Genomic DNA, 23,900 nt, shown 5'->3' with positions numbered 1-23,900 from the left:
AAAAATCCGACAGAGAACCCAAAAATGTAATAATATACAGGGTATTCCATTTAAAAGAAGCGAGTAAGTACCTACTTCCGGTATAACCGGAAGTGGTACCGCCTTGGAAATATTTTAGATGAGTTAGCTCCAACATCATTACCTTGTATTGAAAGTTTCACAACTCTGGTAGTTTCTGTTGGCGAATACTTCTAGTGTAAACTCCCAATAACGGACCCTGTATATTAAGTTTTTTATTTCAGTGATGTGTATTTATCTTCGCAAGACCGGCAGATATTGGATTGGCATTTTGCCAACTTGGAATTCGCGAATGCGACACCTTTATCGAACTTATCATTAAAGCACTGGGATCAGGACGATGACTTCGAGTTTACCGGAAATCATCTAACAGGTGAGTCGTTATTGAAGAATTCGTTTACTTGAATGAAGAATTCGTTTACTGATTTTTCTGAGTGCATCGGGCGCAACGCTGACTGAATTCTTGGCTTCCAGCTAGACTCGAGTTGCGTTCTGGACATTTTAAATGAATTTTGCATAAAAGCCTGTCCGTTTTTCTTTTTGCCCCAACTCATCCAAAAATTCGGAGCCGAGAAAAACTGTGTCGAGGTTCCAAAATTCTCCTATGAGTAGTTTTCAGCGGAAAGGGCCCGTTTCACCAAAAAAGTAACTGAGGCGAAAAATGTAAAAAAACTATTTTTTTGTATGTAATTTATTCATTTTGATTGGAACGGCTGAGCTTTTAGTCAGTCTGTCGTAAAGTATTTGAGAAGTTCATAATTAATTTAAACTGATACACATATCGATTTTCAAAAAGCGCCGAAGCTTTGTTTAATTTTGCTGCAGTCGGTGAACAGTCTGACAAAAAACGTGAGTTACGCCCAGCACTTTCGGAAAGCTTTTGATGCAGATTTCCTACATCCTCAGCAGGGAGTTCAATAGGGAGGACGTAGTGCAAAGGAAAAAAACGTCCATTCAATAAAACCGCCACACCTTCTAAAGAGAACAATACACGAAAAAATAGCCGCTTTAAAAGAACATTGATCGGTGCATATCCCGTATCGAGTTTCCCGAAGGGTTGCGAATAACTGAAGCGGGACATTTTTCTATTGCTCAAAATTTATTCTCATACTATTAAATGAGAGTTGAATGGATGGAATATAACGATAGCATTATAGCAGCAATAACATAAAAACATGTTAAATAATCTGATTCGGATCGATTTCCCATCTACAAGATGGGAAAATAAACCAGCTTCTGCTTGCCTATTCCATAGTCAATTTTATAGTTGATCGGATAAAGTCCAGGTGATTTATGATTTATTAAGTCAGCTGCTCGTTTTGTCCTTTAATCCTAATATTTATATATAGTTCTGTTACGTTTATCTTAAGCCAAAAATGGATCCTATACAGGGTGTTAGTTACATTAATGAACCAAAGGAGATTTTCCAGGTGAAACGTTTAAATACTTGAATTCAGGTTGAATTAAGCACACATTTTCAAGTCCAGTTTAAACAGATTTTTGTCAAACAACAAAATATCAAGAATGCTGTCGAATATTGAACATACATAACGATAATTCATGACAAACATTGGAAAATAGGCGTCTACTTAATTTGTGAGATAAAAAGTAAACCTACGTCTTTAAAATTGCTAAAATATATAATTTGTTTTATTATTAATTTCCTACTTAAATTCCTATTTTATTCCAGAATTTTTAAATCATAGTAAATTTTGAAAGCAATAACTTCGTAGGATTTGAATACAATAGTTAATTTTTTGCTCAACACCCCACATAAAAATTTCGCAGCTTATAATTGAACAACCAGGAGAAAATTAGGTTTGTTTAAATAATTCTTTGAGATTAAGCAATTTGATGCGTATTTTTTTATAATAAAATGATTGTCTGCATTGATGAGAACGAGCGATGTTTGAAAAAAAATATTTCGAAGTGTTTATATCACTCGAGCATCTACAAATTTATTTACACACTAGGAAGATGGCTGGTTGGTTTTAACTCTCTCTGTATAAATAAATAATGCATTGTAACGCATTATTCTTGTCCAACTGGCAACACACATCATTGTTCCAAGAGAAGTCGAGGAACGATTGTTCATACTCTGCAATAAATGCATATTTCATGATTGAGCTCGACCTCGGACCAAATCAACTCTTTTCTATATAAGCTTAGACATTTTCAGTGTCTGGTGTTTAAGCTCCAAGTAAATTCTTAAGTGTTTTACATTTACCAACAGTAGATTTGCACTTGCTGTCGTCGCTCTAACTCGATATCGCAGATGGAAGATTGTCTATTTTGCCTAAAAACCTAGCCCTAAGGCTTGTAATTGTCTCTTTCATCGCGATTATGCACAGGCCAGGGATTTCCAAAGTTGTCGATTATTCGAACTACATGGTTTTTCGTGTACCAGTGTATTTTTGTGGTAATTTATGAAAAGAACTGAATACCAAATCTAAGCGTAATTGCGTTCCTTTCCGCCTTTTCATGAATAAAACATGGTGTCAAATACCCTCAACCGTTCGTACTTTTGATGCATAAGTACAATTAAACGATTGAATTGAACTCTATAAAATATATTTTTTTATACTGAAGTTGATTATTTCTGATTATGTTGTCGAACAGTGATAGCAAACGAAATATAAACTTTGTCTTGATAGTTTCACTGTATATTTTAGGTAAGTTTCTTTTTTTTCTCGTTAATCTGGCGTTCAATTATTGTTTTTAGGGTTGAGTAACTGCCAAAATTTGAGAGGTTTTAATTGCGCCATAGCGGCGCTGTGTGAAGATAATATTATTGATCCTAGAGTAGGAAATGTTAGGGTGAGTTACCAGTAAACTGGTGTTCTGGTTTACAAATATTCTCTAGAAATGCGATTATACACGTTTTTTGCAGCAACACGTTGATATTTGAGGCAAAGTAAATTTAAAGTTTCTACTTAGAATCGTGTTTATTATTCAAATTTTGTAAATGGGGAGTCCAATGCTCTAATCAGTCCCCACTGTATTACACTTTTTGCTATTAACGGTTGAAAACTGTAGTTACTTTTTTATTGGAAATGTTTACAAGTGCAGCTACTGTAAAAACCAGAGCCAGACTCCCAATAAGTTTTCGCGATATTGCGTGATTCAAAAAATAAGTGGCACATTTTTTAATTTTCTCTAAAAAATCGTCAACGTTTATCGAAAAATGTAACATAAACTCTCTCCAAGATCAAGTAGAATGGGGCTTTGTGTGTAAAAAAGCGGCAAAAGCTGCGATTGATTCCTGCTAATTTCGGAGGAATTAACCGTTCAAAATAGCGTTGCTACAGAGCAAGAGTTAGAAGCGCACTTTTGCATTTTAGTTTAAAAAATTGTTAAAGTTCACACAAAAATTGCACAAAACTTTTATTGTCAAGTCAAGAGGAGTTGTAGGTTTTAGGAGTCGGTGGAATCATTTTTCTGGTCCAGCTACTTTTGGAGTAATGAAGATTTGAAAATATGCTTGCAACGTTGCGAACCTCGGAAGGGCATTTTTGACTCACTTTTAAAACATTGTCAAGCTTCATGCCGAACGTGCACAAAAGTTGCACTTTCAAACAAATTACGAGCGAACTTCCCTTATTTAAAACCGGTAAAATCAGCCTTTTCTTTCTACTAGTTCAGGAGTAATTAGGATTTGAAAGTGGGCATGCGACATTGCGAGAGTTGGACGCTCATTTTTAACATTTCTTTTAAACAATCTTCTAAGCAAATGGCAATACGCCACAAAAGTTGCGCGTTTTTTCCGTATCAAAAATTGGTAAATTCAGACCTTTACGGTTGTCAGTTTCACAGCACTGAAGATTTGAAAAAACTTTGCGCCATTGACAAACGGAGTGGAGCATTTTTTATGTTTCTTTTAAAAAATTTGGTACAAAAAATTGTGCGTAAAAATCGGCAAGTCAAGTATTTGCTTCCTGCTGGTTTTCGAGTATTTACTCGTTCAAAATAGCGTTGCAACAGTACAAGAGTTTGAAGCGCATTTTTGCCTTTCCGTTTAAAAATTCTTGAAAGTTCAGACGAAAATCGCACAAAATTTGTATTTTGAATAAATTTGAAAATAGGATTGTAGGTACGGTTGTACTATCGGTGAAATCATCATTAAACTTGTCCTAAGCGCTTAGCCGGATTTTGCATTTTTTAAAGGCCTTTGAACTTTGTATTGCCGCTGTGCAGACTTGGTTTTAAAAATTTTCCATTCTGAAGCAGTGGATTTCGTTTCCAAATTTGGAGCAAATGAGGCTCTATATCTGAGGAAGGTTTGAATTTTCTCAGAGTATCGAGCGGAAGGTGTTAAGTTTTTTAAAACGGCGATTGTGGTTTTCTATAAATACTGTGCGAGTGCTGCCTAGGTGCTAATATAAAAATTCGTGATTTGACCCTCAAAGCATTTAGAGAGCTAAATTTGTTCATAGAATTAGAGCAACCATCGCTCTATATCTAAGATATAAGATTAGTCATTTAGTTCCTAGACAAAATGGATGGCTGATTTTTTCCTGGGTTTTTAGCAGAAATTTGAGCTAAATTTTCCAATAAAAAAAACACGTTTGACCTCTCAATTGCCGCTGTGCCGGCTTGATTTCAAAATTTCCGCATTTGGTTCCTAGAGCAGATAGAGGACTAATTATATTTTAAAAATATCGCCCAAGTGAGACGCTCTATCTCAGGAAAATTTGGATTTTCTTTGAAGGATTATGTGATTTTTTTGAAATTAAGCTTTTGGCTCTTGCAGGTGCTCTATAGACGCTGTTTTGAAATTTTGACATTTTACGTTAAATAACTTAGACGGTTGAGTTGGTTTACAGATATAGAGCGATATTTGCTCTATATCTAAAACTTTGGTGTTTTTCTAAAGCATAACCAAAAGCATAAACGGTATTTTTTTAGCTGTTTATTGCCGCTGTGCAGGTGAAGCTTCCCAAACTCATCGTTTAGCTCCTAAGTTAAGAAGAAGACTTTTTCCAGACTCTTGGTCTAACGAGAAGGTTGATTTTTTGTGTAGATTTAGAGCAACCCTCGGTCTATATCTGGAGTGAGTTTGAGTTTTGGGGATTTGAGCAGATTTTGAAAATTTTTTAAAGACATTCAAACGGTTTATTGCAGCTGTGCAGGTTTGGTTTGGGTGTGAAAATATCTCCGATTGGTTGCTAAATTTTGTATCTTCTCCTGAATGTGGAGCAAATGGGGCTGTCAATCTCAGACAAGTTTGGATTTTTTTAAGGTCTAGAACAGGATTTGTGAATTTTTCGAAAACGTCGCTTTTGCTGCCTACAGGTGCTGTGCAAGGGCTCTGTTTTTAAAATTGGTAATTATCCATTCAGAGCTCCTAGAGGGTTGAATTTACTTACGCATTTAGAGCAAAGATCGCTCTATGTCAGGGATAAATTTGGATTTTTGCAAAGTCATAAGCAGACTTGGAACGTAGAAAAAATCGCCTACTTTTGGCTCTTTATTGGCGTGCTGCAAGCTTTGCTTAAAAAATTAGCTATTTTACTCTATTTTACTCCTGGGGCACTCAGACGGTTCCACTTTTTCCTGGATATAGAGCAAACGCGGCTCTGGATCGCGGCAAAAAACGCTAATAATTGCGTAGTTTTGTATCGTTGCTTTGCCCGATTCTGTACATTTCCTTGCTCATTAACATCCAATTCCTCTTCGTAAATTGCATGCTCTCGAATCTAGGCTCAAACCAATATAGTGACACCATTAGCTGACGATGAATGTCCAACTGGAACTGCCCGCTGCCAGGCGGTAAGATGTGGTGTTCCCATAGCGGTAGTTAGTAGTGAGTCCAATCAAGCCAACGCAAATTCGCACCCTTGGGAAGCCTACTTACGAGATGATGTGCGCAACACTTATGTGGGCGCTGGGGTGCTAATCGACCAGTACCATGTGCTGACTGCAGCCCACAAAATTTCCAATTTGTAAGTCCACTCAGTTTCCATTCAATTGGACGTTGCGCTAACAGACGAATTGATAGAACGGGATCGGATGCCAGCATGAGCGTTCTAATGGGGGTTTACAATCCCAGAACGATCCCACAAGCCCCCGTGCAAGTCTCTAAAGTGCTCCGAGCTTTCAAGCATAGCTCGTATGATCAGAGTTCTTTAAAAAATGATGTAGCGCTTTTAAGACTCGCTACGCCCATCACCATGAGCAACAGCGCAATGCCACTGTGTCTTCCTAGAGCTTCAACTAACTTCATCACTACTCCGTACGTCTTCCCTAAGGACGTGCTGTTAAACAGTGAAGGATCGATGGTTTCTTTTAGGCCAACTACTTGCTTGGTTGCAGGCTGGGGCCAAACCGCTTTCAATGTCAATGATGCTCCGACCAATATTTTAAAGCAGGTTTACCTGCCAATTGTTTCACAACAAACGTGCAAAACCGCATTTGAAAGTCTGCCGCAGGGTAGTCAAATTGTGAGCAACTACCTGGACGTGGATAGCGGAAATCAATTGTGCGCTGGTGGGCAGGTGCAACTGGATTCATGCACTGTAAGTGCCTCAGTCAAAGCAGCTTTTTTTACTTGCAAGATTGTGCGATTTCAGCAAGATGGAGGAAGCCCTTTAATATGCAAAAACGCGAACTCAAATGTGTACACTTTGGCCGGGCTGGTGCTTTGGGGAAAAGGCTGCGGTGAAGTGAACAGATACGGAGTTTATCTAAACGTTCCATCGTATATCGCTTGGATTCATACTGTGGCCAATTGTTCTATGCGAGGCACCGGTTCATGTAGCGGAGCCACCACCCAAAATTTCAACTAGCATTAATTTGCACAATATAACCTTCTTCTACATTGTCGTTTTGATTAATTTCCTTCCCACTACCTGCTCGAGCAAACTCTATTCTAATGAACAAAATGTAAAATTGCCGGACCAGAAAACCATCATGCCATGGAACCCGAATTGATCACACCAACGCGATAAAGCTAATTAAAAAAAAAGAACGTGTTATTACGTCTAATTTTGCGACAGGACATTTACACCGAAATGACTTAATGTCCGAACACTGCTCATTATTAAGTGGCATTTCACTTTCAATGCATCCAAGTCTCTACTATACAAAGCGAGGATCAGATAAGACCAAAAAACCTAAATATATAGAGGATACACCATTTTGTTAATAGCTTTTCATCAGTGTCCTAAAATACCGGATGATTTCCAGTCGATGGAAGATCATTTTTCTTCTCAGTAAATTTGCAATAGCTTTTAGCGCCAAGTGGTTGCTTACACACCAGGAAACGCGTCCCAGTTTTCTGTTCCCGTAAGCACATTAGGCTGGATCTTAATTGTTTCTATAGGCTCTAAAAACTGTGCGCTGCAGGAATTTGTTTTTCTATAGAAAAACGTGCTAATTTGTTTATCCTTCTAAAAACAAGCAATTTTTCCGTACGTATTTTGGGCTGCTGAACCGAATGGTACCATCAGGCTTTCTCTGAGTGTCGGCAAAAAATTACAAAAAAATCATCTGAAAATGAGTCAAAAAGGTCAATAAATTGGTCTGAACGACTATAATCAATTTTGTTTTAAATTATCTATTTTTTTATGTGTTGAGCTGCTGAATCCCGGGTGCGCTTATTTTTCGTCTACGTACTTCCTATTTAAACGAACATTTTGAACGATTTTTCATATTCAACTGTATTTCCCCATTTAGAAGCCATTTCCTGCTACGTCCAGGGCTTGTCCAAAATCACAACCGATTTGTGACAACCCGACTGGGTCTTTTTGTTGGTTTCTTCCTCACTCGATTTTTCATGTTGATGATCTTTGATACAATTTTTTAAAAGAATAGTTGCACTGTCCACTTTTGTCATGTTCTGCGATATTTAAGTTCACTGTCTGCTTTTTTTGAGTTTCTAAAATTGCATTAATTGTTAAGCACCAACGTGGATTGTCAGGAAGATTTTTCTTCAGTTCGTCAGTCAGTTTGTTCGATTTTCGTTAAAATCTTCTGCAATTTCGGCTTGGAAACGCATCAGTTTTGGTAATTTTTCATCTCGAAAGCGTGTGTTATGTACGTTTGCTTTATGATTTTTAGAACGGTTTTTGGTTCATATTGCACTGCACAAACTGGCGTTTTTGTAAATCACAAAAAGGCTTCTTCATTATCAAAGCTTTGTTTCTGTCATATTCAACTGTATTTTTCCCCATTTAGAAGACATTTCTTGCTCTGAATCACTACAGACTTACACTCAATTGGTTTTTCCATGTTATACTTTGAATTAGTAATTTTTTAATATTAATTAGATTTCTATTTGTCAGCATATTTGGCATCTTAAAGGTTTATTAACTTTTTGTTGTTCTATTTTTTCTTACGGGGATTTTCAGGAAGATTTTTCCTCGAACGTAAATGAACAGTTCGTTTCGTTCGCTTCTCATTCGAATTTTCTTGATTTTGTCCTGGAAACGAAGTGATTTTGATCCGATCAGAAATACAGTTGATTCAATTTGATTATTTGTTAAGTTTGGGTTAATTATGATTAATCTCTGTAATTCTGGTGTAGATCTTGCAGGACTTACCTGATATCAATTTGTCCCATTTAATCACTTTATTTTCAATTTATTTACTCTGCATTATTGTGGTTTTGTCGTAGTTATTTGCTATTTAAGGCGTCATTTTTATCAGAACTTTGCGAAATATCTCATAAAGAAGAGACTGAGAGCTCCTAATCGTCGAATTCTTTATGCAAAGTGTGCAACCGAACAGTTTCGCGTCGATAATGAATTTTTTTCAAACATCAGTAAAATTAATTCGTTTTTCACATTTTACACGATTCAGTTCATTGCTTGGCGTCCAATTACTTTTTCATTTGCTGAAGAAAATTAGCCATAGCTGCTTGTTATGCCGCTCACAGGTGGCATGAAAATAATCCATTAATCGATTAGAATTTGGTTGCAAAACCTGACTTAGACCCAGGTAATCATCATACAATAAAATAGATATAAATTTTCGAAACAAAATAATTGCTTTTCATCAGATGAAAAAAAGCAAGTTTTTGTTTTTACAATAATAGTTTAAAGTTTTTACAATAATAATTTAATAAAACATCCAAGGAGTGCTAATATAGATCAGATTCCTCGAGTGTCATCGCCTTAACAACGTTAACGGGATCTTCACTTCCTATTGGTTCTTATCCATGTTTTATTTAAATTACAGTTACACAACAATGATGGTGATAATTTGCCCGGTTATTTTATGTATTTGGCATTGAGTTTTTCAATCGTCAGTTTCACCCATTTGCTGTAATATGGTACATTCACGTATACGCCAAACACTCCCGGTTGGCCACAGTTTTTTCCCCAAATCACCAAACCTGCAACTACCAGTTTTCCCGTAGAATCCGGGCATATTAATGGAGAGCCGCCGTCTTGCTAGAAGAAACACCGCATGTTTGCGAAATTAGTTGGCCCAACTGATATTAAGGCCTTATTTTTCAAAGAATCGTGCCGACAAATTTTATTCAGATTTTTCCTGCAAGTGGGCGCCCAATTGAAAACATTGGCTTCATCTAAAGGGGCTCACGCTTTCTTATACGCGAATTCATTGTTCTGGCGCTTACCGAACACGCATCTTTGTTGGCTTCTCCACCAGCACAGATTTCTCCTTCTTGGTCGAGATAATAATCTACAAGGTTCCCCAAAAGCGTGGGCCTGGCAAATGATCTTTGACAACTTTCTGGATCGGTTATCGTGACTCTTACTTGCTTTTGAGGGCTGGTGGGGGCATCAAACGTTTGGAAGGCTGATTGGCCCCATCCTGAGACCATGCAACTGAAGGGATTGAACATCGTTTTTGGCTTTTGGGGTTCTGATCAAAGTGATACCTTGTTCCAGCGAACGTTGTTTCTGGTTCCGGCAGGCAAATTGTGTTAATGTTGTCTTGCACGCCTAACGCTATTGGGTGTTCTAGTCTAAGGATGGCGATGTCGTTCATTAAAGTGTCGTTGTCAAATGAAATATTTTTTATCACTTCTTTGACTTGGGAATATTGGGTGTCGCTGAGGTTAGTAGGATCCCATACTCCCAAGTAGACTGTTATGTCTGCAGGATTTTCTCTATAAAGTTTTGCGGTTTACATGAATACCTTTGGAACAACAAGCCCGATTACCGATTACCCTCCACTTTGTGAGCGATTGTCAGCACATGAAATGCATCCAGTAAGACTCCGCTGCCCGAGAAATTTGAGGTCAGATTCCTCATGTACACCTGCCATGGATGGGCGCCTCTATCTGCTTCTCCGTCCTCAAGGTTTATTGAGTCGACAAATCTTTCCCCACATTCCTTTTCAGTTGCATAGCAGGGCAAGTAGCCGGGTGAGCAGAAATCATTCTGAAATATACTTCTCGGGTAGAAAGGAAAACTACTAGTTCATATGTTGTGTTACCGGAAGAATTATTCTGGGATCAATGGAAGCTTTCCCTTCCAGTCCTGCAACAGTGGGACAAGGACTACCGATGGCTACACATTTGTAGATTTTCCCAGCCGGTGTAATTCCTGTAGTTGTTGTGGAAGTTGCTTACCAAATACGACAAAAACATGTTAAAGAGGACGCTGGTGTATTTTCACGTGTAGGCTTACCCAGGAAAAACCTAGCGGTTATTAGAATTAGAATGCTCTTCGGCATCTTATTTACTTCAACCAACTACAAAAATATTTCAGATGTGCCCCGGATGATATTGAAAAACATCTACTTATTTATAATGATGCTGATTTTAATGGACTTTTCCGGAAATGCATGCCTTGCACAATTACGCGTATACAGCGCGTGCACTAAAGTATACAAAGCGTGCACTAAAATCCAGCCAAAACAACATTCAGACACAATATTAATTTTTCTTTTTCCCGTACAAGCTGTTAATCACTTTGCTTCTGAAAATATATCTTGTTTTTTTTTGACTCTTTGTTTGAATTTCTGATACTTTTGCCTTTAGGCGCGATATAATTTTTCGCAGTGGGTTTAAGTTTGCTGTTCTGAAGAAGATGTCGTCCGCGAGACTAATCGAACATGGACATTTCGCTCCTGTTTAGTTTCTCGAAGACACCTTTCGAATCTGGCGTGAAAGTTTAGGTAAATTCCACCCTGTTTGCAGCTCTTCTAATATTGGATTTTTCGCGTTTTCGTGGAGTTGGATGCAAAATTTTCATAAATAAGAAGTTGAAATGTTGAGTATTCGGCTTGTTCAGAAGGAGTCACAAACTTATGTGATTTTCGTTTTGTCTACTTTTGGTGCAGTCTGTTCATTTTACCATGATTTCGCTATTTTCTATTCATCAAGATATTTATTTTTCAGTTCATTCATCATATTCTTTGTTTCTTCGTTTTTCTTTCGACTTTTCGCGTTATTTAGCTGCAAAGGCGACACTCGGGCAAAATCAAACCTCGTTAGGCCCTGTTTTGGGTGAACCGAGCTTTTGATCTTTTACCAGTTTTCAAACAACCAAGTTCTGTACTTTTTCTTCAGTTTCTTTTACTGGAAACCATTTTATCAGTGGACGTTTGAGTTAGGCTTAGGTAACGCAGTGAAATGTCTTCAAATTTCAGAATTTTTCAGTTTTAGTCAAGTTAATCTTTCATCTAAATGCTCAATTTTCTAAGGTTTCTTAAAAAATGCTGACAATCTTAAGATATTTTCCGCGAAAAATTATGAAATAAATTTCGATTCCCTCTTCGCTTTGTAAAAAGTTTTGAAATCCCTTTCCAGCATCGAATTTGGAACAAATATCAAACAATTTTCTATCAAAAATCGAACAGATTAAGCGAAAGTTTATAACATATTATTTCGAAACCTCGTCACCTCCATTCCTCTGAAGACTGTAGAATTTGTTAAAAATTTATTTTTTAGTTTTGACTAAATTTTTTAAGCGCTCTATTTTGTAGTTTCACTTAAAAATACTGACGATCTGGAGGATTTTTACGCGAGAAATTACAGGATAAATCTATAGATTTGTAAAAAATTTACAAAAACTTTTTTCAGTGTCGAATTCGGGACAAAAACGAAAATAAATTCCTACCGTTTTTTCCCGAAAACCATTAAGGTTTTATCCAAAACCGATCACAAAACTAAAAGTTTTTAATCGAAAACGCAAAAAAGCATTATTTTCCGATGATTTTCTTCTTTTTTGACAATAATAGGGTTCTTTCAGTTGAAAATAATAAAATTAATTTTGCTATAAAATTCGCCAAATTCAACTTTTTGCAGGGAACTATAGAAAACCTTTTTCAGCTTCGAATTTGGCACAAAAACCAAATAATTTTACTCGTTTTTTTACCGAACGTAATTACGACTATCTTAAAAAAACGACCAGAGCAAAAGTTTAGAAAAAAATATTGGGAAAATTCGACGCCTTCATCGCTCTGGAGACTTCTAAAGTTCCTTTAAATTTTCAGGTTATTCCAGTTTTAACAAAGTTTTTTTAAGCAATTCTTTCTACCCAAAAATCGCATTATTTTTACTTAAAATACTGGCCATCTTCAGGTATTTTCTGTGAAAAATTATAAGATACATTTTATTGGAACACTGGCCTCCTTAACCGCTTTGCAAAAAGCTTTGGAAAACTTTTTGCAGCTTCGAATTATGGACAAAACCCTAATAATTATTTCTAGGTTTTTTCCAAAAATATTTTCCCGAACTGAAAAAGCGTGTATAATCATTTATTTGGAGAACTCTTGAAAGCTAGAGTTTCTTCACTTTTAGGTCATAATTTCTGAACAACACTGTCTCTAAACAGAAAAACCGCGTTTTTGCTAACGTTTTACGGTAAGATACTGGCAAAGTGAATCTTTCATGCAAAAAAATGAAGAGATTTATTTTACAAGAAAACTCGTCGACTTTCTTTGGACTGTCTGTTGCTTGGAAAATTTAGATTACTTTTTTTCAGGTGTTTGAACAAAGTAGTAAAACGTTACTTAGAAAAAATGTTAATGACGGTTTTTGAGATGTGAAAATTCCAGTCTCGGGTAGCGTAAAGCTTTAACAAATGAATTATAACTCGTTATCTCAGACAGCGGCAACAGCTCAATAGCGCAACTAAACACAGTGTTACAGGCCTAGTTCGAGTTAAGTTAAATTTTAATAAATAAACTCAGATGGACTTTTAACTGTTCTTCAAAGTCCTTAGTTCTCGATTATTGCTATTTTTCTGACTCAATTTGTTCTTTCAACTTGAACATTGATAACCACTTTTGCGCAAACCCATCTGTGATCACTTTTAGTGGAAAAGCTGGGACTTGGGACTTGTGTTTGTTTAAATAATCAGCTTCGTTCTTTGATCCATCTTCACTTGGCAAGTTTATTTATATTGAGGTTTTGTTCTCTCTTGGTAAACGATTTCTTGATCGTTACTAAAATTTCTGAGTCGCCCACTGAATATTTTCGGAGCGGCAATAAATGCAGTGAAGATGGACATGATGATGGCAGACATTCCAAAGGCGAAGAAGGTAAACTCCCCACGTTGAAAAAATTGGTTCCAATTTTTTCCTGTTTCTTATCAATTTACTCGGCAGGAGGGGCAGTTAAGCCCAAACATTTTTTTTGAGTTATATTATATACGAAATATGATTTCTTCGAAGCAAGCAAATGTAAACGATGTAAGCAAATCTATCGGATTAATCCGATTGTAGAATTCCAGCCTCTTGTGATGACTTTCGAGATCTAATCGCGTGCATTTCTCTTCAATTTTCTTTGCCCGCCTTGTGAATATTTAAATGTATCTATTGTGGCCTAGCCGAAAGTTGACCTTAACGTCTCAAGGTCCATTGAGGATAATCAGAGCTCTGCACAAAAATTGTCTTGTCAAGGTTCTTCGTCGGGATAGGCCGGTACACGATTAGGGCGGCCCGTGAAAATATTTACAATCGTCGGTCACTGTAATCAAGCCCCTTGATTAATGATGTCTGATCATGTTTCATTGACTTGGATCGCACTAGCAACGGATGTAGGTATGTTTCCATCAGTCCCAGCCTATTATTATCATAAATAATAATGCTAGTGAAATTATTTTGTGTATATTGTAGATAGTAGAAAGCATTACTAGCTCTAGCCATCGAACATTTGCAATGATCACTGCCCATTTGCACTTGCTCCGCATTGCAGGCTCACTCAATAAGGATTTATCGTTTTCTATTAGCAGGGCGACTTTGGCGTTTCCGGAAGTTGAATCAAATTAAATACCACCCAACAAGACCTTTTTCAGTTGCTTCAGTTGGGTACTTTTTCTGGTCTGTTCAAGATTATTTTAGCATACTTTTTAAAGGCCGATCACATGCCTTGAAGAAAGAAAATGTTACACCGAAATGACCAAAGCCATCTCAACCATAAAAAGTTTTTCTGTTTTAGACCGTACGGCACTGCTAACGGATTTTACTTTCTTAGCTGGCTAATCAAATTTAAACACAATAGAAGTCGGGTCAGTTTTTTTTAGACAGCGGTGTTGAATTGATGAATGATTGAGTTAGTGTCGTATTTAAAAACGGAAAATACTTCCAACCCTTTTTTATATACAGTTGGTACCGTGAAATATTGGAAATGACTCTCAAAAATTGGCTTTACCAAGATCGAGCATTAAATGGTTAAATTGATTACCAGATACGGTTTAGTGATTTTATTTATATTTTTGTGTAGGTTACAAAAATTTCTCAGATATTATTTTTTGATTAAGGCATTTGTTCTAACATTGATAGGACAACCTAAATGTACCGGAAGGAACAAGCAGGAATCCTTATTAGTTGCTGAATAATCCCCACATTTTTCACGTCGCTTGTTTATTCAGGGCTCAGAAAGCTAATAGGAAACTCAATTATAATGGTGCGTCGAGCCTGAGCCGCGGCAAAGAAATATCTATAATAAGTACTTTCCTGCGGATCAGGCTCGGCGCGTTACGTCTGGACGCGGCATTAGACGTGCAATTTTTATTTGTTTACACGAAAATGATGAGTTGTACAAAAAACTCGAGAGAGTTTTGAATATTGAATGATATGTCGGTGCTCGTGGGTCAAAAAAATGGCCACTTCAATCTGCAAAATTGGATTAAAACATCTCAAGTGGTTTGGAAGATATTAAAACATTGTTATGCTTTTGAATCAAACTTTACATCCTATATTTTCGAGTTGAAGCCTTTAAGTTGGTTTATTAGAACGAAAACGAAAGTTTTTTCAAGAGTTCGAGATCAAGGAAAATATGCGCATTAATGTTCGTTTTCATCAAATTTATGACGGTCTTAATGGTTAACAAATATTCCTTGTATTCATATAGTATAATTTCCGTACAATAAATAGATTTGACCGCAAAATCGTTTTTTTTTCTACTGCTGCTGTGTTACATTTTTCTATATGAGTTAATTAGTATGTGGGAGTTCATTTGAGATAAAGTCGCTTTTTGGGTCACTAGCTAAAATTGATTTTGGACGACCCAGTTTTAGTCAGATAACGGTGAATGTTCTGAAAGCTTTTAGAGCTTTTGCTGGAAAAGCCATATAATCCCCGCGTTATCCCGTTAATCTTGGTTTACTAACCATTCGTGCTTTATCCGGACATCCAAAAGAAAGAAGTGTGCGTGGTAATTATTAAATTTGGTCATATTTTTGTGAAATTTTATACTGTTCATGTGAAAGGAACAAATTTGTCTATACCTATGTTTTAACGGTGTAATAAAATCTTCTCGTCCAACCGATCAAATGAATGGGATAAACCCGATAAATAAACGCGTTATTCATGTCGTTGTTTAATTAATAAATTAATTTCCAGAGACGAAATGGCAAAGGGAATGAAAAATTCCACTGTATCCTTGCGGAAATTGAAAACCCTGCCCATTTGTATTTTTCTATAGTCGGGGCTTTTACAATCAAGAAATTGCACACCTGCAGTTTGACGTGTGTACCAGCAGTCTAAGCTTGATCGTAGTTTGGAACCAAATAAGCTGGTGGTGCAAAACCGAGATTAAAAATACGTCTTGGGGCGATGTAATATTGGTTATAAAACCGAAGGGAATTGAATTTTCGATTGACAATAGAAATTAATTTTGCCATGTTTTGTCCGGTTTCAATTAAATACCTTTGTTAAATATACGTATATGTAGACAATAACGGATTCGATCTCCCGCGGCAGAACGTTTGTTTGCAAAGTCTGCATGAAATTTCGTTTATATTGCATTTAAGTGTTTTATTTTTAAATCGGTAAATGAACTGAGTATTAGGGCACATTCGCGTTCCGATTAAAGTGAAACAAAAGGCCACTTAAAATACCAAATGTCTTTCGTAACAGCACTCACCTGATCTTGTTAGCGCAACAGAGGAAAAAATTGAAGGTACGGCTTTTGCGACTATTGTTAGATCGAATTACGAATTTATTGAATAATAACGACAGGGATCGTACTTTCAATTACACTGAAGAGGACGACTCCAAATCACGCCCCGACTTTTACTTAACTAGTTGACCCACAAAAAAATTTAGATTTCACGTTGGCAATGATTTAATAATCATCGAATTATTCCAGCACTTTGCATGCTGAGATTGATATTACTTCCTTCTACAGTCTGTTGATATTTCAGTTTTATGTCATTTTTTTTCATTCCGTTTTCAAATATGTATTCTTAACAGTTGCGTGATTTAGGCCTGGGTAACACTGTGTTGAATTTTTCCAATATTTTTTTGTAAACTTTTGCTCTCTGGTCGTTTTTTCAAGATAATCTTAATTACTTTCGGTAAAAACTGAATAAAATTATCTTGCAAACCGATGAATGAGAAAATAGTTTTTGTAAAATTCCTACAAGATTTATCTTGTAATTTTTCTCGTAAAAGTCATCCAGATCGTTATTTTCAAGTGAAACTATAAAATACAGCGTTTAAAAAAATCAGTCAAAACTAAAAGACCAATTTTTTTTTAACAAACTACAGTTTTTAGAGGAATGGAAGAGACGAGTTTTCAGTTCGTTTTTTCATAAAAAAATATTTGATTTTTGTCCCAAATTCGAAGCTGGAAAGGGATTTTAAACCTTTTTACAAAGCGACGAAGGAGGCGAGTGTTCTAATAAAATGTATTTCATAAGTTTGCGCGCAAAATACCTTCAGATTGTCTTTTTATTGTATTGTATTTTTAAGTAAATCTTTTGAAAATTGAGCTTTTAGAAAAAAGAGTAACTTTGCGTCAAACTATATCGAAAATTGGTTAAAAGTTACTCACAAAAAAGTTAGTTACAAAACATTGCGAAAGACTGAATTTATTGTTTTTCGCATCAAGTTTTTGTTGTTTTTTTTTGTTCAGAAAGTTTATTTTCAGTCAACCATTTTGGGATTTGAGCTGACCAAAAAGTATCGTTGTTTCCAGTACAGAATCTTTCAAATTTTTGTCAGCTTCAATTAGATTAAAATCAACTGATTTCTTTTTAAAATCATTATGTATCGTGTTACTTTTCCTGACTGTACTTCAATTTTAATACAAATTTGTTTCCTGGGTTTCAGTCATTTATTTACTTCGCTATTACAGTTTATCTCATTCTTCAGAATACGTTTCGGTGGTTTTTCCACCATCATCAGTTGATCAACTGTATAACGTTAAATATATTTTTGTAAAGCCACTGATAATAAATTCGCCAGCTCGTCCTAAATGCGCCCAAAAATGTTTAGTGTTTTTAAAGCTCAATGAAGATGGTTAGAGTTGAAAGAGAATAGAGTTAGAGAGACAGAGTAGAAAATTTAAATCAACTCGTTTTGAGCAACCAACAAACATTGAAAAGTTCCTGACTTACACATCATCATCAGAAGAACAGCTAAATGTGGTGCATTGTCTGAGCGCCGCGGGTATTTTGTTAAATTGTTTATTCTGTTTAATACATTTCCTACAAAATATCAAGCAACAAAAGTCACGAAGCGATAATTATTAGCATTTGCTAAATGCTAAATGCCTAATAACATGTGAATTAGGCTTGTACAAGGACAGTCATGAACTTCGCCTAGCCACTCTTACTTATCTCCTTTTAAAGCAATTTTAATAATATCCCAATTTGTTCGCAAATGTCTCGTATATTTGTTTTACACGGCTTTTCCGTGTGTCGAAGACGCGCTGGTAATAGTATGGAATTTTCTGAAAGGCACCCGATGCTGCAGGCAAAGAACAAACCCATAATTCCATGCATTATGCCTATTATAGGATGTTGCGAAAAGTCGGAGATATATTTTTTTAAATGCCATTCTAGTTAAGATTGATTGTGTCCAAACAAAAGCGCATAATTTAAGGAAAGAACATGATTCTGAAAATTCCAAATGTTTTTATTGATCTTATGTTTATGATTGTTTGCAATTGGGTTATTTGTGGTCAAATAGCCCAATTGCAACAATAAGTTGTGATCACTTTGAGTATATATCTTCAATAGAAGCGTCGTAGTGTCAAAGGCACTAAGTTTCATTAATAAAACAATTCTTAAGCCAGTTTTTTAAATAATTTTTTATTGTGAACCATAAATTATTCATCGAAAGAGGGAAACAACATTGTAGTAGCAAAACCTTTTTTGGAAAGCTTCTTTTGTCTTATATCATTCTGTGATACATTTACGATTTTATCAGATTTTTCCTCCAAATTGCTTCTTTAACTCTTCCGCTTAATTTCTTATAAAATATTTTCAATACGCTTGAAATTGTTTCCGAATATACTTTTTGATGCCACTCCTTTTGTTATTTCACTCAGATTGATTGATTGGTTAAACGATTTGCACTCACTTATACGGGGAACGCTCATTAGTTTTCAAAGAGAGAGAGTAGTCATAAAAATGCTGAACTGACAATAGATATTTGAGCCACTTATGTAATGCTGTTTCAGTTAATAAGTAGTAGTGATCCTGGCACTTTCGCTACACTAATGAATATAATTGATACTTATCGTTCCTTTGCGCGGTACCGTTAATGAATTCCTACTCGATCGATCTCGTTAAGTAAAATGAGCGTGTCTATTAATACAGGTTTATTGAAACTATTTAACTGTATTGAGATGGGTTCTCTCATTCCCACATTTACAGTACAAGTTATGTAGATGCGTACGAGGCACAAAAACTGTGCCAACAACTGCAGAATTCTCAAATTGATTTCGTGTTTCTTGAATTCATTACATTCAATTTCCCAAGCGGTTATTATGACGGCCTCCCACGTTGTTAGATTTTTGTCAAACAAAAAAACTGGTTTAGTTTTAAGCACTTAAGTGACTTCCCGTCAGTTTGGGTCATGCAATCGTGGTTTTGTACGCATCCGAAAGATAATCGCTCTTGCGTTAGAAATGTTCCAGCAATTACACTCAGAAATTCATCGTTGAGCGAAATTAAATGTCATAAACTTAACACAGTACACCGTGTCAGGCTCATCTTCAACAATTTACTCTAACGATGCCTGGATTTAACTTTTCGTGTTTGTAAATAAATTATTTCAGTTTTATTCGTTAATCGATTCCGAGGCACTTCTAGTGACGTTCTCTAGCAGTGGCATTATAATCCTACCAGGATTAATTCAGTCTAATCGTTGTTTACAATCGATCAGCTGCAGTTAGAAGAGATTAGTTTTTATCGGCTTAGCGCCAGTTGCTGCCAAAGTTTCTAGGATTTCATGATTAAAATGTGATTTCAAAACATTTTTCTTGGGTATTTCGCATCAAACCACAGAATTTCCTTAATCCCACACGTCATGAACAAAAACTTGGTGATTTTTATCGTATCTAAATAATAAGGAACTAACAATTAAATTAACTGTTGAAAAAGAGCAAAGCATTCAAATTTCTTTTCTCGGCATACCAATTATGAAAAATTTAGGAAATTTTTAAACGTTGAATTTTAACTAAAATCACTCGATGATAAATGCATTGTTAAAGTTTATATGAAAGTGCAAAAATAGTTTGTAACAAATCGAATTCTCCAAAAGACAAATTTTCATTATTGAAGCCGTTTTTTCTTACGCTCTTTGAGCTGCTGAATCGAATCAGTTTTTCTCTAAGTGTTGGCAAAATATCGGTATAAGCAAAAATCCTCGAAAACTCAACAAATGAGTGAAAAAAGACAATGAATCGGTCTGTAACGACCATTATCATTCAATTTTGTTTCAAATTAAACATATCGTTTTTTGTGTGTTTTCAGTGCTTCTTTGTCTACGTATTGCCGATTTATTATTCAAGCTTTTTATGAAGAATTTGAACGTTTTTTCATACCCAACGGTATTTTCCCCATTTAGAAGACATTTCTTGCGACGTCCAGGGCTTTCCCAAAATCACAACCGATTTGCAACAATCTGACTGGTTTTTTTCATTGATTTCCTCCTCACTGGATTTTTCTGTGGATAAATTTTTTGTTAAATCAATACTATTAAAACTATGAATAGAATATGACGTCCGTAGCAGCTCAAAATACGTCAGAAAAAAATGCTTCAATAATGAAATAATCAAATGAAAGCGGTATTTTTAAGTGAAAAACCCCAAAGATTTTCAGTTGTTTCAGCTTTGTAAAATTTGCTTGCCACTGGAGGTGACGTGGACAGTTTCTTCGCTGTGTAGCCGTTTCCACCAGAGCATCATATTCGGTAGATTTAGTCTCGAATCGTAGTGGATTGCTTCTAGATCGTTTCTGTATCACGTTCGTTCAACAATCCTTTAGATTCTGTCTGTAATTCTTCGAGTAAAGTGTAAAAATGTTTTGCCAGTTGGTCCCGTTTTGTCCTCCTCTTGTTGCGGGTAGATTCGCTTCAACTGCTTTCTTGATGGTATCGTTTCTGTATGTTCTAGTTTGGTTTCCAGGCTTTTGGTGGCTGTTCTTGGCTCTGAGATGCTCTAGATTATTTCTTCCTCTAGATTTGGGTCCCGGTTGGGCAGTTTTACCAAAACATCCATCCAGTCTTAGAAATTCTTCATGTTGTCGCGTCCATGTGTCGTTTCATTTCCAATTACGCGAGTTGAAAACATGGGAGTTTTCAACTTTCAATTTTTCAGTTAATAATTATCGACTGAAGGCTTCGGAAAAGTTTATTCATTCCACATTTTTTTATCCATTGGATAGTTCTCTAGCTTCAAAAACGCATTGAACGATTTGCATTTCGTCGTTTTTTGCATTTCAATTGAGTACTCTTTATACGCTTCATTGTAAAAATCTTTATGTGTAGTTTCGGTGGAGCCCCGTACACGACCCAATATTTTAGGAGTCTCGTTTCTGAAATCGAATTTATCGAACGCAGAAGATACTTTATATGTCTCGCGTCGACCACCGTTCTGTCCTTACATTATTGAAGAACCCACTGGCCTTTGGCAAGATATTTACGACGCTGGTCAAGGTACCGTTTTTGGTTTAGCTCCCGAGAATCTTTCGTTTTCCGCACGAAATGCAGCCGAAATATTACAAAGTCAGCCAACAAGTGTTTGACCGAATATCAACGTTTGATTGCGATTCCTTCTGGTTGTAACATGTAACGGTTGCACTTGGGTCGATCAATCAGCCTGCTGAAACCACATATTTCTAGCCTATCGCCAGAAGTACCAGCGTGAAAAATATTGTTTATCAACAGTTAATGTTTTTGTGTGCGTCAATTTAATAATGCCCAGCTAATTGTTTATTAACTAGATCTTGGCGTTTTAATTTTGCAACAATACTTGCCGCTGTACGAGGGGTTTTATTTGAGTTTTGTTCACTTTCGAGTTGCTGCATTTCCGCCATTATTGCCACCTGAACTCACAAAATTGTTTGCTATATTGTTCATTTAATAGTTCAGTCGGAGCGTAACTCCTTATCCTTTTAGCATCTTTTTCACTGTCTAAAACCTCTTCAGCAACGAGGTAGGTGGCCCACTTAGGCACTTCGCCCGAATTACATACACAATTACATCACTCAACGGTGTTAACTTCTTAACTGGGGAGTTTTTCCAATGCATTTCAACTTCTACAAACGTTAACTCGAGTTAATTCAATCAACATTTCTAGCGCTAAATTTGTTTAGTTTATTTACTGTGTACGGAAAAAAATGGATTGATTTCATTGCTGAAACTAACTGTAAATTCCTCACTATAATTCTCCCTTAAAATCCTCATTTTGCAATTTCAGAACCGCATCACGAACCCCAAATTCGTTAATTATTTCAGTGCATTCAAAACTTCTTCGATTCCGTATCTCTAATAACTGTTTCCTCGTAACTTAATTAAAACTCTTATACAAAAAAAATACAAAAAAAATCCTTTTTTTTTGTTGAATCAGCTGACTGACCACTTTTTCAAAGTTATAATGCGATTTATTTACTCGCCAATAATCCCCAAAAAATCCAATTTCGACACCACATTCAGTGCTGTTAGCAAATAACGTGAAAGAACCGTGCAATTTGTGCACCTGTTTATATGTTTGAAACCACTTGAAGTCATATTATTTTCGTTGCACCGTCTCTTCGTCGTTGGTGAATGCCGCGTAGATGGTACCTTCTAGATAGTCTCGATATTTAATTTAAAAGCCAGTTAATTACTGGGTTCCGCGTTTGATGTCCGGAAACATACGTCGCTGATTTTTCTCGTTTTTCTGGGACCAAACAATGGCCAAGCGGCTTATTCATGCCTCTTGCGTTTCTGAACAGTTGCCGGTAATGTTGGGGAGTTTTCACCAGTAAAGTTGCCCAGTTTGGTGGAAAACGGGAGTAGAACGAAACCATTTGATAAAGGGTTGTTTGGAATATTAACCCCTTAAGTGAAACTGGTCAGGGGTTCTTCATCACCTCTGAAGAAGCAAACTACAGGGGCTTGCGACACATCAGGAAGAAACTCTCTTTCACCACGCCCGAAAAACTCAACAACTCGCCAGTTTCAATTAATGATCTATTTTGACGATTGTTTCATTTACTAACTGATGGTGAAATTCTGCACTAGAAACACGCCCAAAAACTGTTCTCAATTTTGATTAGGTTTCAACCAGAAAATCAAGCTTTATTAAAACAATAGCGAATTTTTTTAAAATTAATTATGTCGAAATAAATTAAGTGAAAAGAAATAATTTCTATTAATTAAGTAAAATATTTGAATATTTTAGCGAGATCTCGTTTCGAGTCTAGCTGCGTTTTAAGCCTCATTTACCAATGGCAATGATTATAGGATGAACCATATAATTAGAACGTAGTAACACTCGGACTTATTTAAGGGTCGAGAAGAAAAAATTGTAGGTACAGATAAAAAATGGTATGCGTACGAACATATCGTGTATACCAACATATTTGATTCGCGTGCACGGTTCGATGCGCACTGAAAGCCCTATCGGCGGTGAAGATTCACGTTTTTCAGAAACCCATCGCCAATAGAACGAATCTTTTCATCTTTGGAACGTTGGCCTTTTTGCCCATAGTTTCAAGCTGAAACATGAGGCATTGGGAGGAGCATGCAACGTGCAAAAGATAGGTTTTCTTGTTGGTCTAAATGTTTACACGACTTGTTCATAAATGATTTTTCCTTTTTGCACCAGCCACCCATCGTAAATCGTTCAAGTTCGATAATTTATAATGGTGCCCACTGCGTAACTCCAGTACATTAAATCGATCGAAATATATGCAATCATTTTTTTGAATTCGATACACTGGCAAGTTGCGTAATAAATTTGCATGGTTTATGACCGATTATGCGACCGAATTGTCAGCTGACATGGGACAAAGCGTGTCATTTCGAAATAAATTAAGGAATTTATTTGTGGTTTATTTGCGAGAAAGGACAAATCAATGAACCAACTGATCGGACTTCTATTGGGATGTTTGGTCAATTAAATCTACCTAAATTATTTAGTTATAGTTGTAAAATAACACACAGTTCAGAGGTCGATCAATTTAAATTTGACTTTCTTTTATGAGCGAAATTGTGGTTTACCGCTCGCATTTGGTGACGAAAAA

The 23,900-nt window shown here is 36.1% G+C and overlaps 2 protein-coding genes across 6 annotated transcripts in view; one reads left to right on the top strand and one right to left on the bottom strand.

Moving 5' to 3' along the window:
• The window catches only part of LOC109547044 (lysine-specific histone demethylase 1A), a 235,562-nt gene that overhangs the window by 13,422 nt on the left and 198,240 nt on the right, over window positions 1-23,900 (top strand). For 3 of the 5 annotated variants that reach the window (XM_019897715.2, XM_019897716.2, XM_019897714.2), the window contains one exon: window positions 243-391. In XM_019897715.2, coding sequence (XP_019753274.1) covers window positions 243-391 — 149 coding nt within the window. Of the gene's footprint in view, window positions 1-242; window positions 392-2,740; window positions 2,836-5,718; window positions 5,961-6,016; window positions 6,251-6,307; window positions 6,534-6,587; window positions 6,838-23,900 lie in introns of those variants that run through there. The other 2 variants (XM_048661821.1, XM_019918264.2) reach the window with 1 other exon arrangement.
• Window positions 9,157-10,716, bottom strand: LOC109532706 (phenoloxidase-activating factor 2). Its single transcript, XM_019897719.2, has 6 exons — window positions 10,617-10,716; window positions 10,423-10,553; window positions 10,147-10,367; window positions 9,863-10,093; window positions 9,599-9,809; window positions 9,157-9,410 (listed from the first exon to the last, which is right to left on the bottom strand). Exons 1-6 carry the CDS (start codon window positions 10,660-10,662, stop codon window positions 9,228-9,230), a joined length of 1,023 nt encoding a protein of 340 aa, XP_019753278.1. The 5' UTR covers window positions 10,663-10,716; the 3' UTR covers window positions 9,157-9,227.

Source organism: Dendroctonus ponderosae, unplaced genomic scaffold (genome assembly GCF_020466585.1).
Source record: "Dendroctonus ponderosae isolate FM_Combo_2020 unplaced genomic scaffold, Dpon_F_20191213v2 Dpon_F_20191213_1, whole genome shotgun sequence".
In the NCBI taxonomy this organism is placed as follows: Eukaryota; Metazoa; Arthropoda; class Insecta; order Coleoptera; family Curculionidae; genus Dendroctonus; species Dendroctonus ponderosae.
Note: the sequence above shows the minus strand (reverse complement) of the source record. Positions and strands in the feature narration are given on the sequence as shown.

Bases quoted from the DNA above. Each gene is read 5' to 3' on its own strand.
- LOC109532706 (XM_019897719.2), bottom strand. From the start codon at position 10,662: ATGCCGAAGAGCATTCTAATTCTAATAACCGCTAGGTTTTTCCTGG. The intron at 10,368-10,422 runs GTAACACAACAT...AGTATATTTCAG, and splicing joins ATCCCAGAATAATTCTTCCG to AATGATTTCTGCTCACCCGG. The intron at 9,810-9,862 runs GTATCACTTTGA...CAATCCCTTCAG, and splicing joins ACAACGTTCGCTGGAACAAG to TTGCATGGTCTCAGGATGGG.